Genomic DNA, 18434 nt, shown 5'->3' with positions numbered 1-18434 from the left:
CCTGAATTGAGTTTGTAAGAAAACCATTTTTCGAAGAGCCGTTGACGAGGTTGATAAGTATTTCACAATCGCTTTCGAAAACTATTGATGTATAGCCACAAATTCAGGTTTATTGAAAAGCAGCTAGTAGCACCTTTCTTTCTGCTTCCAGAGATGTTGCTGATCCCCAGACAATGGGGGAGCATATATAATTCCTAATGATCAATCCACCTGTTGCTTGTAGGTTTAGATTATTAAAGTCTGCATCAAAAATGCATTTATTTGTCGGATGAAGTGGGGCTATCCAAGATTGAGGTTAGTTCCCAAATTTTTTCTTCTTTTCAAAATATTTACCCAATCTTTTATATCATCTTGGGCTTTTAAGATAGTTTTAGAAGTACTTTTTCGAATCCATTAAACACAAAATTATTTGGGCTTTCCAAATATGCCAAAAAAGCCAAAAGGATAACAATGTCTCTGTGGAAGAAGGTTTCTTTGATGAGAGTACTGTGGGACTGTGATGGTGTAGAGGAGCAGACTTGGCAGGAAGAGGCAAGGATGAAGATAAAGTTCAAGAAGTGGTTCGAGAAGCAGTTCGGGGCTTGAAATTGTCTATCCTTGGTTTTCAGTTTGTTGTTCAGCTTTTTGCGGTTGTATCTTCTTTTCATTATGTATTTTGTTTGGAGTTGTAACGATTATGACATTTAATGATTAATAAGATAAGTATTTCTTGAATTTGAATTGCATTGGCATGAGAAAGAAAATATTGTTGCAGTTTCTAAAAATGAAAGTTTCCATAAATAGAAAGTTTCTAGAAATGGAAAGTTTTATGCGAGTTAGAATTTGTCCATTTTTAGTATTTGTGTGGCCCTTGTGGTGGTCATTTGAGAAATTTTTGTGGCCTTTGTGGCAGGATCTTTAGCCAATTTTGTGGCCTTTATGGTGAGTTGTTTAGTAAATATTGCCTTTTTAGTCGATACTTCGAGATGTGTGGCATGTTTAGGCGGTCCTTCGGGATGTTTGGCCTTTGTGGCGGTCTTTCAGGATGTGTGACTTGTTTAGGCAATCTTTCAGGATTGTAACATCCGTGTTCCGAGATTAAATTTTAGGTTATGTTGAATAAATCAAAGGAGTGGATTTTAATTAATTTCGGTTTAATTATCAGTTTAATTATCGGTTTAATTAAATCCTAGTTTAATCTAATTAAAACCAAAAGCCCTAGATTTTAAGTGTCGCCTCCCCTCTTTTGGTGGAGTGTCGAAGTTGGGAGTCTCAGAGTAAGAGAGAGAGAGAGCCTTGGTCGATTTGGTGTGAAGGAGAAGGAGAAAGAGATCAACAAACCATTATCTTAGAGAGAAAGAGAAGGAACAAAATCGTTAAGGTTTTGGAGGAAACGATTTCAACATATATAATCGTTGTCAAAGGTAACAAAATTTGGTAGAGTTATTCCCAAATATTTCATCGTCATTTTCCTTTTTACAGAAGTGGATTTGGATTTAAACTCGGTGAGTTATTGGCAGTTTTGTGAGACACGTTTTCTCAGACGCGAGTTGGGACCACCGGGGATTGTAACTGAGATCGTGGTCCTGTCTGGTTTCTGATCGGTACGAGATTTATGGGAAGCTTCATGTCGTACCGAGCTAGGTTTTCACCGTAGGTATTAGATAGTTAACGGTTGGGTTTTATTTTAGGGTTCGTTTTTCAGACTGTTCTTTTCTGATGTTTCTGTCCAGTTTGCTTCAAGGTTTCTTTTGGTTATGTGACTTTTTGTAGGACGTTTCTGGACTGTTTCAGACGCGTGGAGAGTCTCTCCTGGTTATATTTGTTGTTAGAATCAGCTTGTTAAGGTGAGTGTGTGACCATGAGTTTATCTAAGTGATTGGGTTGTATGACTTGTTTTGTCTGATGATGTGTAGGTGTGGTGAATGTGTTATTGGGTGTTCTATTTAATGGCTGGTTTGTTATGTTTTATTTGTGGTTCTACTCTTGATTTGCTTGTGTGTATAGCTCATAGATGGGAGGATCACCTCACTGGGTATTTCTGGTGATACCCACGCATCTCATTTTGTTTGTGGTGCAGGTAATGTGTAGCGTGGAATCATGGCGATGAGGAGGAGGATGATCTAGGGTCTCGGTTGTTGTATTGTGTTATTTGTTGTTGGAACCTTGTTAGAAGCATGTTAGGATGATGATTTTAATTGGTTATAATTGATATGGTATTTATATTAAATAGGAGTTGGTTTCTGTTGTGCTTGTTGATTTGTTGTTAATTTGTTGGTTGGTTATAATTAAATATTATGGGGTATTTAATTATATTATTATGTAGAAAAAATGGGTCAGGTTTTCTCAGGGATATTTGGCTTATGTGGCGGTCCTTCGGAATGTGTGGCCTTGGTGGTGATCCTTTTGAGGACATTTGTTGGCTTTGGTGGTGGTCATTTTTAGGAAATTTGTTTGGCCTGGGTGGCGGTATGTTTAGAAATTTGTTTAGTCTTGGTGTTGGTCATGTTGAGGACATTTGTTTGGTCTTAGTGGCAGCCCTTGTGACATTTTGATGATCCTTGTGTGGTTATGAGGTGTTCTAGTGTGGGAATATGTGGTTAGTAGGACATTGTGATATTTTACCCGAACCACGGGAGGGAGACATGGTTAGGAGATAGGATTCGTACGGATTCAGAATTATTTGCCCTAAGGACAATTGGTCCTGAACGACCATTTGAGGAACTTTAGTTCTCCTATTATCGGTATATTCTGAGTCTTTGTGGCTTGGGAATATGACTGGCATATCGACTTCATATGACGAACCAGGGGCGAGCTGTAGGGTGGCACCTCGAGAGACGAATAATCGACTTCTTTTATATAATATGGCATGTGGGTTTAGGCACGACGAGGAGCCAATACTATGGCATGTAGGCTAAAGCCTGATGTGGAGCCAATAAAAACTCAAGGTTGAGACCTATGAGTAAGAAAAGTCCAAAAGTTGAGAGAAAATAATGTCTAAAACATGAGTCCATCGTCTGGTGGTAACCTTCATGGATCGGTCGGAGGAAGTGCAGGTCGTAAGGATGGTTGCACGGGAGTCCTTGGCTGATGGTTGTTAGAGATTCAAGGACGAATCTATGTTGGTGGAGGAGAACTGTAACATCCATTAACCAAATTTTGGTGAAGAGGGGTGTCGACCAACGCCATAAGGGTGTCGACCAACACCATAAGGGTGTCTCTCAACACCACTAGTTAGTTCATGTGCGGGTTATGTCTAATTTTGCCGGTTTGGTTCGGTTTAATTGATGGGAACTTAGGGCTTTGTCTTTAAGGACCAAAACTCGACACCACTTAGTTTTTCAGCCTCTTTTTGTCGTTCCTAGAGTTAGAAAGGAGAAAGAGTTTCCAGTGAGTTTCTGAGAGTTTATGTGAAATTTGGTGCTTGTTCTTGAGAAATTCTTCCTTGGGATTGGAGATCTGCGTCTTGAGGACGTGTTGGAGGCTTGTTGTGGTGTTGTTTTTTTCCTTGTAGTGTCAGAATCTTCTTGCTTAAAGGTCAGTTCATGACCATAGCTTATCTGAGCATAAGATCTTGAGTTTCTGTGTTTTATGTGATTTAGTGGATTGATTTCTTGCTTGTTGTGTGTTTTTCGTGGGTTCTATGGTCTTGTGTTGCTACTATGGTTTCCTTGGGCGAATTGGCGGCGTTAAGGGACGAGTTTTGGTCGATGACGGCGCTTGGAGTCAATGCTAAGGGTTCTATGTTTCATGAGTGATCGATGAGGGTGCAAGTCGACATTAGGAGGGTGTAGGTCAACACTCGAGGTTTGTGTCGGTCGACACTGGTGGCAGGTCTCAGTCAACACCAGTTCTTAGCAGGCGGCAGACAGGTTCTTGTTGCTTGTCTGGTTTGTTTGTGTCTTACTTGTGTTTGTTGTTTGATACTTTGAGTTCTTATTGCTTGTGTGTATAGCCCGTAGATGGGAGGATTGCCTCACTAAATATTTCTGGAAATACTTATGCATCTCTTTTGTGTTGTGTTGCAGGTAACAATAAAGTGTGATCATGGAATCAAGGCAATGAAGAGGAGGATGTTCTAGTGGCTCGTTGATGTGTTATCTATCTTCTGTTACGTTGCTAGAGTGGGTCATTAGAATGATATTAGGTTGATGGTTTATTGCTTCTTGATATTATTGGATTGATGTTTATTGGTTGATTTGTTTTATTGGATTATTGTTAGTTAAATGGTTATTATTTCAGTCAAAAAAATTGGTTATTATTTCTGCTATTTAATGTTGTTTTGGTTTTTAATGAGTATGAGATTACTACTTAGTTATTATATATAAAAAATAGGTTGGACCGTTTCATATATATATATATATATATTTATATGTTGATATATACATAATATAAAAAGAGATAAAGATAATTGTTATTGTTACTCGTTAATTTATGTTATTTTAAAGTACCCTTCAATTATATATATATATATATATCTACAAAATATACATAAAATTTGTAACGTCCGTGAACCGGAATCCCGATTTAGGCTGTGCATCGGTTGATGAAAGGTTCATTTTTGCGGGATGAGTTAAGTGAAACACTCGTTTTGTTGCGTTTTTGGGTTTGGAAACCCTATGGTCAGGTAAAAAGGAGTAAGCCGTTCTTGTCGTTCTAAAAGGTGTGAGAGAAGGAGAGTTCTTCCAGAGTCCTTTTTGTGAGATTTTGATGTCGTTTCTTGAGAGGTTCTTCTGTGAGAGTGGAGATCTGAGTTTGGAGAGCATGTTGGAGTTGATGTGGTGTATTTTTGTGCTTTTGGAATCAGATTCGTCATTCTAAAGGTGAGTGCATGACCACGACTTATCTGAACATGAGATCTCGGAGTTTTTTTGTATTTTTCTGTGATTTGGTGGATTGATTCCTTGTTTAATATGATCTTCGTGTTTCCTATGGTTTGTTTTGGCTATTGTGACGTTCTTGGTCAAATGGTGGAGTTGGAAGGCGAATCTCGGTAGATGACGGCGTTTGGAATTGTCGCTAGGGCAACTGCATCGATCGATGCCAGGTGGGCGTCGATCGACGCAGTCGCGAGGATTCGCGAGCAATCGATGCAATGCATCAGTCGATGCAAGGTGTGCATCGGTCGACGTAGTTAGGGATTTGGAGGATTGCATCGATCGTTGCAAAGAGTTCATCGGTCGATACAAGGTGTGCAGAAATATTTTGTTAATTGGGTGTTATTGAATTTTGTTATTTAATTTTTGTTAATTGAATTTTGTGAATTGATAAATTGATTTTTGTTAATTGTGTTTTGTTAATTGAATTTTTTTAACTGAATTTTGTTATTTGGATTGTTAGTTGAATCTTGTTAATTGATGAATTAAATTTTGTTTATTGGGTGTTACTGATTTGATGATTTGGTTTGTTAATTATACTTAAATTTTGTTAATTGGGTGTTATTGAATTTTGTTAAATGGATTGTTAATTGAATTTTGTGAATTGATAAATTGATTTTTTAAAATTGAATTTTGTTAATTGAAATTTTCTTATTAGGCTTGAATATTATTTCTAATTTTTTTTTAAGGAACTATAGTTCTTATGTTGCAAACACATCTATGAACCAAGCTAACGGAGAAGCTAGTGCTTCGCAATCACATAGTTGCGCCGTCCCAGATTCACAAGGTTCAGAAAAATGTTCCAATGGAGATGAGCATTGAAGAATTCGTCTCTCAACCTGGTTGATCACTTATCCCCCGCTTAAATCCATATGGTGCTCCAGAGACAACATGGTTTTGTGATTCTCATAATGGCATCACAAAATCCATTTTGCATATGATGTATGGAATCCTCAAAACACCAAATGAAAAGTTTTCAGTGATGCCTACGAAAGAACAAGAAATTTGGTTTCGGCAATTTGTGATAAAGTTTTCAACTTTAACAACTTAATTTTATAACATTGTTTTATATATTTTTGGCTAATGCATTTTTTTATACTTTTTAGCAAGATTTCAATTGGAAACCAGATATCACCAACCAAGTTCGAACAGCGTTCAAGAAGGCGGCCAGAGTATGATATACTAAACAGTTGAATGGGTGGAAGCAAACGTGGAGGAGAGGAAATGTGCCAAAAAATGTGAACGAGAATCTCTTTAAAGGTTTGGTTCAATAATGGGGGGAACCAACTACAGAAGTAGTATCCTCCCAATCTTCTCAGAATAGAAGAAGCCAACGTGGCGGGTTGGGCATGGCTACCCACAACAATGGTCCAATAAGCGCATATACACGACAAAAGCAATTTGTAAGTTTTAAGATTTTCTATAATTATTTTTTTATCATTAATTAGACAATCTTTACTTAATTTAAATTTTTCTTTTAGACTATTAGGGATGGTGTGGTACCAGACCATATTACTTTGATGGAGGATATGTTGAAACTAGTATCTTTCTTGTGTGTGTGAAATGGAATGTGAATGAATGATATGATGATGAACAATGGTGAAAGCAAGGTTTTTCAATTCCCCTTATGCAATTGTAGTATAAGAGGTATCAATCCTAAATGAGTGAATGCAAGAAATCAGGGTGTGCAATACTTGTCTAAGTTAAGCCAATTATAGAGGGTGTTTGTCACTAACAACCTATTGCAGAATATAAAAGCTGAATGGACAAGATACTAAATGTAATGGAACAAAATGATTATGGCAGTAATGAAACTAGAACATATATCAAACTATAGTAATGCAGGTAATGAACTAATGCAAGGAAAGTAATGAACAGGAAACTAAATGAATACAACAGAAATGCAACTAGAATGAAATAAGAAACAAGACAGGACAAACATAAATCATAAACAAGAGTTCTGGGAATGAACTCGAGCAAGCACTCGATCGAGTGTAGATCGAGTGCAAGGTCGAGCTGGGCAAAAACGTAAAACAGAGCAATGCAGACAAAACAGAGCAAGACAAAAGTAAATCAAACAACGATCAAACAACAGGATTTAGACTAAGAAATCAATAGACAAGGAAGGTCTTACGGATGGATTCATGGGCTGAACTTAGATTTTGGTTATCTAACTTGATCAACAAACCTCAATCAACATGAGCTAATCTCTAGACATTAATCTCTAAGAACATGTTAATCCACTCTCATGGCAAAAACAATCAAGCTCATATATTTCTAGACTTGTTCTCACAAAGTAAAGAATCTATACAAGCAAGCATTAAGCAATATGTCAAGAATCAAACAAGACTTCTAATCTCTTAGCAAGCCTAATGATAATCTCTAGATCTAGCCTTATCTATGCACCTTAGACATTGGTGTGATGCTAAGAAGCTTGAGATCAAACCCTACCCTCTCAGTTATAGGATCAGCATTAAGAACATCTAGTCTAGAAGAGATCTACAACAATCAAGCTTGACCAAATCAAATAACCACAGCATCCATCCAGCCTAAACCATCCCTAAGAGCTAAGGAAACTACTCACAATCACACATGATGAACAGCAAAGTCATAAACCCAGAAAAACACGAAACTTGCATGATTAGAAAGATAAAACAGAGATCTACAATATTGGAGAAGGAATCAAACTCGAATTCTTGATACTTTGAAAGTTATAAAACAAACAAGTATGAAGAATCTTGTGTTTTCTCCTTCAAAAGAGGTACAAGATCTAAGAAAATAAAAGTGTAAAAAGCATAAATCCCCAAAAGGGTAAAATACTAAGTTTGAGAATATCTAAAAAGCTGCTCCCTTGTGGCTGCAGGGTACAAGGTCCTTAAATAGGAAAAAGGAGAGGAAGCCCTAAAAATTCTACAAGACAAAATAGCCAGGCGGCTCGGCCAACTCGACCCGGTGCTCGGTCGAGTGACCGGTCGAGTTGGGTTTTCTTGTGCTCCATTCACTCGGTCGAGTCACTCTCAGCACACGGTCGAGTGTCTGGTCGAGTGGGCAGTCGAGTGGGACTCCAGACCTTGGTTCTCCAGCCTTAACTCCTTTGCTTTCTTCTCATGATTGCTTCACTTCTCTTCAGCATTGCTTCCATGCTCCTTAGGCTCCAAAATCACCTGTTTATGCAAAAAAAGATGCAAATGCAATGCAACTACACTCTTATGCAAGAACAATCCTAAAACTATGCAATAATGGTCAAAAAGGATAGCAAAGGATGCAAAAGATGTGAATATATTAAGGGAAAACAGGGTAAAATATATGAACATCAACACCCCCAAACTTAGTCTTTGCTTGCCCTCAAGCAAATAAGCAAGACATAAGAAGGTAGGTGAGGGTTGAAAGTGGGATCTCAGCTCCTAAAGCTTGCAAATAAACCAGCTAGAATCAATGTCCAAGTTACTAGTACTATGATGCAAGTTGAATGAGCTGTACTTAAAGACTTTAGACAAACCTATCACAACCTTTACTGATTTGAGCCTTAGATGTCCACATGCATTCAAATTAACCATTTCCTTTAACATTCATTTAATCAAGAACATGGATCAATCTTATGCAATGTTTTAAACTCATTTGGCTTGGAAATAAAGGTTTAGAGACAATGATGGTCTCTGTTTAGAGTGGGGCTTATCAATATCAAGGTTCTCTCATAAAAAAAAAATTGATTGAGCTTTAGAAGAATGCTAAAGGTAAGAACACTTAGACACATACAAGAACAAAACCTTGTCTACCCAAAGGTAACCCAAGTGTTTGATCCTATCATTCTAAGCCCAAATGATCCTAGTTCTACCTTTTATCTTCTTCTCTTCTCAAATACCCTTTTCTCTTTTGTTTTCAAGCCTTAGGAGAGGTTTCTTATTTGATCTTTCTAGTGGAATGGGAGATTCTTACTTATTTGCTATGGTTCTCTTTTCTTCTTATTCTTAAGACATAAAAGCATTCTGCTATACTCTTCTTTTTCTTTCTTTCTTTTCTTTGACTGAAACCATCTTTAAACAATATCATACTTCCCATTCTTTCACTAGATTTTTGATTTTACTTAAACACATTTCCCTCCTAAAGACTCTAACCTTTTCTTTCTCTTTTCCTCTTTTCTTTTCTTTCTTTTTCAAACAACCGAATCCCAAACCCAACAATGAAATCATCTAGTCCTATCTAGTTTGGAAAATGCAAACTAGAACTACACAAGGCATTATTCTTGTCAGTTCAAACCTAACACTTTCTACCAAGCTCAATCCCAAAATAGGCCTTACACACTCAAGAATAAACATGGCTTGAAAGAAGGGTTGGTTAAGGGTATTGGAAACTGATTTTAATGATTCAATCAGCTACTTGGATCAACAAGAGTGGTAAAAAGGAGAAAGATGATCCAAATATGTATATGGTATCCATGAGTTTAAAGCAATGCACAAACTGATAATTACAAGTCAATATTAGGTTCATATAAATAGGAAATGGCATCAAATCACAACATGCTTCAATTTAGACCAAATGCAATGCATGAATTCAAGGCTTGGTTCAATCTTATGCTTCTAACTACTCAACTAGCATCAAAGTACTATTAACTTGGGCATTGATCCTAGTTTAGTGAATTAAACAAGCTAACAAGGCAAAACTCATCATAGACCCCTAATACAAATAATTAATAGTCCTACATGAAACATGCTAAACAAGATGCTATTATGCAATGCAAACTACATGAACACTCTTTTTATAAAGATTTTTGCAAAAAATTTCAAATTTTTAGGGGTTTCTATGCCTTAGATGCTATGCAAATACTAACATGATGATGCTAAAAATTTGAAATAAGAAAACAAAACACAACATCAAATGCTATCTCAAACCCTCCCCCAAACTTAAATCACATAGTCCTCTGTGTGAAAGAAATATGCTAGAGGATTCAAGACTAAAAACAAAACACAACATCAAATGCAATGATATTTACAAGGAAGGTGATAGTGGTACATCATGGATTCTGGAAGAAGCTGTCCACATCCTCATTCATGCTCTCATAAGTGTAGTTGAGGTCTGGTTGGTGACTTTGAGGGGGAGATTGAGGCAACTCGACGATGGGAATCGACTGGCACTCGGTCGAGTGTCTGGTCGAGTGGGGGGTCGAGTTGGACTGCGATTCCCAAAATGTTGACCTTGCTGCTGGTAGAACTGCTGCAGGAGTGCTGGATCCATGAAGTACTGAGGTGGGATGGGTGGGTAACTTGGATAGCCTGGAAATGCTACTGGAACTGGGAAGCCATGAGAAGTTCTGGGTTGGGACTCGGTCGAGTGCCTCTGGGGTGCTCGGTCGAGTACCTCTCCAAGTCCAAATCTCTCCATACCCATCTACACTTTCTTTGAAAAGCCTGCCCAACACAAACATAAAAGAAAACAAATCAAAATTACAAGGAAAATAAAGCATATGTACAATGATACCTTAGGGACTTCCTCCCTAGTGAGCTTGTTTAGAGTCACTAAGCTTGACTTTTGATGCCTTTTCAGGCTTGATTTAGATACCAAGGAGGTGATGAAATCCTCCCTGGCACCTCTTGATCAGTGGGAAGTTGATTCTTGATCACTTCACCCTTAACACACAAACCATATTTCTTCTTAATTTTGAGCCTTGGTCTGGCCTTCCTCAAAGTCCTCTTGTTTAGCTTGACTTGGAGATCCTTCACCAATTCAGTCAGCTTTTGAACTGAACCCTTGAGCTTTTCCATTGATTCCTCTTGTAAAGAGAGCTTAGCCCTTGGAGTTGCCACTTCACTTAAAACTTCATGACCTCCTTTGTCCTTGATTTGAAAGGTTGATCATCAATGGTGGGTAGGTTGGTTGGGTTATAGATGTTAAACTTCATGGTTATCCCCTCAGCAATGTTCAAGGTCACAAGACCTTCCTTAACATCTATAACAGCTCCAACAGTGGCTAAGAATGACCTCCCTAGAATGATAGGATCTTCAGGCTCCTTATCCATCTCTAGAACCACAAAAACTGTATGAATTCTTGCCTTTTCTATCTTGACTGGAATGTTTTCCAGCTTACCAACTACATCCTTGTTTGACTCATCAGCTAGGCATATGTGAAGGTTGGTGGACTTGAAGTCAGTGTGCCCAAGCTTTTGTGCTATAGAGTAGGGCATCACACTGATAGATGCTCCTAAATCACATAAACACTTGTTGTAGTGAAGATAGCTAAGTGAGCAAGGCAGATAGAATCGACCTGGATCCTCAAGTTTAATTGGGATGATAACCCCTCCAAGGTCCTCAAGATCCTTCTCATCCTGAGCATGAGCCTTCTTCTTTGACAATTCAAGCAAAAAATCCTTATAGAGAGGATATGGATCATATTGTTCCAAGGCAGGTCCTCTATCTTCTTCTTGGTAAGCAATGATAACCTCTTTTATGGCCATCACTTCCTTCTTCTCAATCACAACTTCTTCCTTCAAAGCTTGCACTTCCTCTTGTTTCAAAGCCATCATTTCTTTTTTCTCAATGATCTCCCTTAGTTCCTTAAGCTTTTGTGCCTTGAAACGCCCCGGGAATGGTAGTGGAGGCTTGTAAGGAGGAGGAATGAACTTAATGGGCTTATCAGCTTCGGAGACTTCAGCTCGATCCGTCACTCGATAACCCACTCGGTCGAGTGTGTGTTCGAGTGGTGGGTCGAGTTCACTGCCGGATTTAGTTTGCTTTACAAATACTTCACTCTGGGCTTCAACAAATGATGAATCCTCCCCAGCTTGGACTTCACTGTCCTCAGTGACTTCTTCTTCATAGACATGAATGGCTTTGGCTGTGAACTCCCTTGGATTTTGAACAGCTTTTCTAGGGAGTTGGGTGGGTTTTGGAGCTGAAGTAGATGCTATATTTCTCTCCATATACTTCACTCTAGAGTTTAGACCTTCAAACTTCATATTGAGATCATTATACTGTGATGTTAACCTTTGATTCAACTCAGCAAATTGCTTAGCCTCCTCAAGCTTTCCATTGGCTTGCCCAACCAACAATTGTTGCATCATAGCTCTTAAGTCTTGTTCCTGGCCTTGGTTAGTCTGAAACCCTGGTGGGGGACACAATTGGGGCTGGAACACCTGTTGTTGCTGCTTGGGTATATAGTTTTGTTGCAGTTGAGGTTGTTGAGGCTGTTGGGGGGGGGGGGTAGAATTGATCTTGTGGGTTAGCCACATTGTTACTCCTATAAGAGAGATTGTTATTCTTGAATCCTCCTTGCTTGTAACTTTTGAATCCTCCCTGGTTTTGCATTTAGCACAACTCAGGAAACTCCCTATCTCCTTCTTGGACTGGAGCTTCTTCTTCACCAATGAAGTGAATGGTCTTTGATTGGCTTAGGAGAATCTTGTCAAGCTTCTCATTGACCATCTTTAAACCCTGCTGGTATTTGTCCTCTTGATCAATGGAGGTGATCCTTATGGTTCTATCATAATCTTCATTATAATTACCATCTGATTGAGCAAGATTCTCTACCAACTCCCAGCCTTCTTCCACATTCTTGTTGAGAAAGTTTCCATTGGAGGTTGTATCAAGTAGCATTCTAATCTTGGGTAGAACTCCTCTGTACAAACTGCTGAGCAAAGACTCATTGCTGAATCCATGGTGGGGACACTGAGTTTGGAATCCTTTAAATCTCTCCCATGCCTCACAAAAACTTTCATTATTTCTCTGTGCAAAACCTGAGATTTCATTCCTCAACCTAGCAGTCCTTGCATTGGAGAAGAACTTGGTCAGAAAAGCTTTCTTGCATGCATCCCATGTTGTTATTGCTCCAGTAGGAAGAGTCTTCTCCCAGAGATGAGCTTTGTCTCCAAGGGAAAATGGGAATAGCCTTAACTTGAAGCCATCTTCACTGAGTCCATTGATTTTTGTGAGTCCACATATCCTATCAAACTCATCAAGGTGATCTAGAGGATCCTCCATTGGCAACCCATGAAATTTGTTGGCTTGTATCATGGAGATCAATCCACTCTTGATTTCATAATTATTATTGGCAACTGCAGGAGGCACAATACCAGCTCTTTGGTTGTGTGTGTTAGGTGCATCCCCAGCACCAATGTTCCTTGCCCTTGGAGCTTGTTGATCTTGTTGCTCCATTAACACTTGTTGTTCTTGTTCCTGATTGATTCTTGTTCTCTGCTGTCTCAGGTCCCTTGGTGGTCGATTGATGTGATCAAGGAGTCTCTGAAGATTGTGGTGACCCTTGGATCTTGTTTGCATCAACAGACTCGAGTGGCGATCGAGTTGAAGGTCGAGTTGGTACCTGAAACTCAATCACAAACAAGCAGTAGAAGAATCGAGATCAGTAGCGAACAAGGGGATAACGGAACTTAATCTTAGACTAATATAGACCCTATTGTCACAAATAAAAACTCAAATGGGCAACGGCGCCAAATTGAAACTAGTATCTTTCTTGTGTGTGTGAAATGGAATGTGAATGAATGATATGATGATGAACAATGGTGAAAGCAAGGTGTTTCAATTCCCCTTATGCAATTGTAGTATAAGAGGTATCAATCCTAAATGAGTGAATGCAAGCAATCAGGGTGTGCAATACTTGTTTAAGTTAAGCCAATTATAGAGGGTGTTTTTCACTAACAACCTATTGCAGAATATAAAAGCTGAATGGACAAGATACTAAATGTAATGGAACAAAATGATTATGGCAGTAATGAAACTAGAACATATATCAAACTATAGTAATGCAAGTAATGAACTAATGCAAGGAAAGTAATGAACAAGAAACTAAATGAATGCAACAGAAATGCAACTAGAATGAAATAAAAAACAAGACAGGACATACACAAATCATAAACAAGAGTTCTGGGAATGAACTCGAGCAAGCACTCGATCGAGTGTAGATCGAGTGCAGGGTCGAGCTGGGCAAAAACGTAAAACAGAGCAATGCAGACAAAACAGAGCAAGACAAAAGTAAATCAAACAACGATCAAACAACAGGATTTAGACTAAGAAATCAATAGACAAGGAAGGTCTTAGGGATGGATTCATGGGCTGAACTTAGATTGTGGTTATCTAACTTGATCAACAAACCTCAATCAACATGAGCTAATCTCTAGACATTAATCTCTAAGAACATGTTAATCCACTCTCATGGCAAAAACAATCAAGCTCATATATTTCTAGACTTTTTCTCACAAAGTAAAGAATCTATACAAGCAAGCATTAAGCAATATGTCAAGAATCAAACAAGACTTCTAATCTCTTAGCAAGCCTAATGATAATCTCTAGATCTAGCCTTATCTATGCACCTTAGACATTGGTGTGATGCTAAGAAGCTTGAGATCAAACCCTACCCTCTCAGTTATAGGATCAGCATTAAGAACATCTAGTCTAGAAGAGATCTACAACAATCAAGCTTGACCAAATCAAATAACCACAACATCCATCCAGCCTAAACCATCCCTAAGAGCTAAGGAAACTACTCACAATCACACATGATGAACAACAAAGTCATAAACCCAGAAAAACATGAAACTTGCATGATTAGAAAGATAAAACAGAGATCTACAATATTGGAGAAGGAATCAAACACGAATTCTTGATACTTTGAAAGTTATGAAACAAACAAGTATGAAGAATCTTGTGTTTTCTCCTTCAAAAGAGGTACAAGATCTAAGAAAATAAAAGTGCAAAAAGCATAAATCCCCAAAAGGGTAAAATACTAGGTTTGAGAATATCTAAAAATTTGCTCCCTTGTGGCTGCAGGGTACAAGGTCCTTAAATAGGAAAAAGGAGAGGAAGCCCTAAAAATTCTACAAGACAAAATAGTCAGGCGGCTCGGCCAACTCGACCCGGTGCTCGGTCGAGTGACCGGTCGAGTTGGGTTTTCTTGTGCTCCTTCCACTCGGTCGAGTCACTCTCAGCACACGGTCGAGTGTCTGGTCGAGTGGGACTCCGGACCTTGGTTCTCCAGCCTTAACTCCTTTGCTTTCTCCTCATGATTGCTTCACTTCTCCTCAGCATTGCTTCCATGCTCCTTAGGCTCTAAAATCACCTGTTTATGCAAGAAAAGATGCAAATGCAATGCAACTACACTCTAATGCAAGAACAATCCTAAAACTATGCAATAATGGTCAAAAAGGATAGCAAATGATGCAAAAGATGTGAATATATTAAGGGAAAATAGGGTAAAATATATGAACATCATATGCAAACCAACAAAAAGACCGGCCAATTACAATATGGTTGAGCTAAGCTGGTTGTTGAGAGTTCGAGGAAGCAGGAGGAGGAGATGCTACAATCTCTTGATGGATCGGAGTCTACTATTTGATTTAGAAGAGAGAAATTGAACGAAATTTTTTTAGAGGTAACATATATTTTTAAAATTTTGTTTTACTTTGTTTTGTTTTAAAATATTTATATAATTTTTAAAATACATGTGTAGGAAACTATTAAAACCAAGGGATGGGTTTTCGGACTAGGAAATCTCTCCGAAATAAGTTCGTTTTCTCGTTCATCGGGTTTTTCATTTGCTCCCACCCAAGAGCTCCAACAAGCTATGCAAGAGAAGGATGATCGGATTGCAGCTTTGGAAAAGGAAAAGGAAGAACAAAAAGCGGGGAACAAAAGAAGGGACGAGGAGGACAAGAAGAGGGACGCGGAGCTAGCAGCGTTCATGAGTGAGATGCAAGACATTCCGCTTCTTAGGTTTTCTTGAATCTTTGCTTTCTTTTTGGAACAATTATTTGTTTTCGGTTCTTAGAGTATTTTGCATGTTTTCACTTAAAAAATATTTTTTCTAAAACTTTTAACTTTCGTTTAAATATATAAGCATTTCAGTTTTAATGAATATTTTCAGTATTAAATTTATATAATTATGCTATTTAATAAAATATATACATATATATCCGTCGAAAATCTGTCGGAAACGACAGACATTTTCCGATACATTCCGTCGGACATCTGTCAGAAATGACGGACTTTCTCGGAACATACCATCGGTAATTTGTAGAAAACGACAAGCTTTCTCGAAATTTCATCGTTAAATAGTTGGTTATTTCGTCGGTTCGACGAACATTTTCCGATATTGTTCAGTCAGTAATATTGTCGGAAACATAACTCCGATGAATGTCCGACAAACAATTACCGACGGGCTTACCGACAAACCCATCTCCCACGGATTTTCGACAAGCAATTATTAACAGATTTACCGACAAACCGACCGTCAATATATTTGTCGATAATCTGTCGGTAATTGCCTGTTTCATAAATCCGTCGGTAATTACTGACAGATTACCGACAGATTTATTTTTTCGACAACCTAAAACCGACGGACACATCCGTCAGTAATTTGTTGGTAATAGGTGTTTTCCAACGACTTTCTAACGGATATGCTTGTCGGTCATAAGCTAGTTTCTTGTAGTGAAAATCAGTGGCACACATTATCTTAAATGCGAATAACTCGTACATTTTGGAATGCCTAACAATTTTAAGTCAAGCTTAATGTCTTCAGTTGCAATGATATGAAGCCTGGGGGTCAAGAACATGAAATAAGATTTTACAAGCCAGAGTTAAACTTCCACAACTAGGATAGGCTCAATTAAACAGGTTGGGCTCAACAATAAACAGAAATTAAGGGTGCTAAATTAATAAATTATAACGGGACCTTCTCCGTTTCTTGGTGATCAACAATAATATGATGATGTCAAATCATTTCGTTGTGATTAAGCTATTGTATTTGAATGATTCCGCTGACTCTGCGTGGAAATTTTTTATCAAGCATATCAATCTGTAGTTGTTGAATGTTGAGTATCAATTTAGTATACATGTTTAGTATCAATTTCATATCTTGGTAAGTGGAAGGATAAATATAGCAGATTCGTTTCCAAAAGATGGCGGCGATCGAAGGGAACCCTAATATAGTAGATTCGTTTTCATATCTTGCTACCATGCTGGATGTAGGGGAGAGAGGCCGTCCACCAGGGGATCCTCCTGATCGGCCTATGTCATGGGTGAACAAAGTGAAGAGTAGTGGTGGTGCTGGGTTTTTAACACGGGATGAAGTGATGGATGATGTGTTTTTTAGGGAGCGAGTGCGGCTGTCTTTTCCTAATGGGAAGAATGGTGAACCTGAGATCGTTATAAATGAGGAAGTCCTATCAGCGATGAACAGCTTATGGCAGCAGTGCATGATTGTGAAGGTGCTAGGTCGTAATATTTTTTTATCTGTGTTGAGCAGGAGACTGCGGGAGATGTGCAAGCCAGCGGGGGAGATGTTGGTGATGGATCTCCCGCGTCAGTTTTTTATGGTGCGCTTTGCGGTGGAGGAAGAGATTATGGCGGCTTTAACGGGTGGTCCGTAGAAAATCTTTGGGAGTTATCTAATGGTGCAACGGTGGTCTCCGGACTTTGACCCGTTACGGGATGAGATCGTTACAACTCCTGTTTGGGTTCGGTTATTGCATCTCCCAGTGACCTTTTACCACAAGGCTATCCTGTTGAGCATTGCGGAGGGTCTGGGGACACCGCTTAAAGTGGACCTCACTACGTTACACTTTGAGAGGGCTCGTTTTGCTAGGGTGTGTGTGGAAGTTAACTTGTGGGATCCGCTCAAAGGCACGGTGTTAATCAACAGAGAGAGATACTTCGTTTCTTATGAGGGGTTAACAAACATATGTTTGAATTGTGGAATCTATGGGCATTTGGTCCACTCTTGTCCGCGGATTGTATATGAGAGAGAGGTGAACCTAGTATTCCAGTGGGGCCAGTGTAGAGGAGTCCACCGCGGACAGATTCAGGTGAGGATGGTTTCACATTGGTTGCTTCGAGAAATAGAAAGACGGTTACACAAGATTCTCCGGTGGTGTTTGCGGCGGGGGGTTCCGGTAAGGGCTCGAAAAGGGACCGTCGTGTTGTGGCTCAGGGAAAATATTCTGGGGATATTCCGATATCTAACAGTTTTGGAAGGTTGGAGCTGGATTTGGCATCCCGCGAATCAAGGGAAATTGATATTGTTACGGGAGATAAGGAAAATCAGGATCCTCAGAAGGTGATACGATCAGATATGCGTCTGGAGTACGTAAGGGGGAACACGTCGCATAAGGGGGTGATTAAACAACAAAGGGGAGCTAAAGAAGGCTTGAAAGAAAGGAAGGCAGTGGGCCTTAACGCCCAAGATGTGACTGGTCCGAGGCCCAAATCTTTCAAACCTAATATGCCCACACGAAGGCTGGTGTTTGGCCCAACTAAGGGAGAATTGGAACTTTCTGCGAGTGGAAAGAGATTGAGAGAGGAGAAGGAGAGTTGGGGTCGATTGGGTGGAGTTTTTTCGATCGGGAGAGATCAGAGTGGGGTTGGCAGTTCACTCGCCCCGACGAACTTAGATGTCGGTGGCGGTTCTCCGCTGGGATCCGGTGGCTCTCCCGCGGTGGGGGTCGCCGTTCTCCAGCAGGAGGAGTCGACGGTGGTCCTCCCCGGTTTTTCGAATCTTTTTTGAAAGCTCAATGATAGATCTAATACTATGGAATTGTTGGGGGGGGGGGGGGGGGGCGAATAAACCTAATTTCTGGAG

The 18434-nt window shown here is 39.3% G+C and overlaps 1 protein-coding gene, 1 long non-coding RNA gene and 1 other non-coding gene across 3 annotated transcripts; all 3 read left to right on the top strand.

Moving 5' to 3' along the window:
* On the top strand, positions 1-714 carry LOC104725153 (uncharacterized). The gene is made up of 3 exons (XR_757840.2): positions 1-107; positions 224-294; positions 469-714. It is a non-coding gene; the product is annotated as an uncharacterized LOC104725153 (long non-coding RNA).
* Positions 715-12497: 11783 nt separating this feature from the next.
* LOC147934906 (small nucleolar RNA R71) lies at positions 12498-12604 on the top strand. Its single transcript, XR_015573333.1, has one exon. It is a non-coding gene; the product is annotated as a small nucleolar RNA R71 (small nucleolar RNA).
* Positions 12605-17247: 4643 nt separating this feature from the next.
* LOC147934905 (uncharacterized) lies at positions 17248-18359 on the top strand. Its single transcript, XM_087472843.1, has 2 exons — positions 17248-17442; positions 17637-18359. The coding sequence occupies exons 1-2, from the start codon at positions 17248-17250 to the stop codon at positions 18357-18359; spliced, it is 918 nt and encodes a 305-aa protein (XP_087328969.1).
* Positions 18360-18434: the final 75 nt, after the last annotated feature.

Source organism: Camelina sativa, chromosome 11 (assembly GCF_030686135.1).
Source record: "Camelina sativa cultivar CO46 ecotype springtype chromosome 11, ASM3068613v1".
In the NCBI taxonomy this organism is placed as follows: Eukaryota; Viridiplantae; Streptophyta; class Magnoliopsida; order Brassicales; family Brassicaceae; genus Camelina; species Camelina sativa.
The sequence above is the reverse complement of the archived record's forward strand: the minus strand, read 5'-3'. Positions and strand labels throughout refer to the sequence as shown.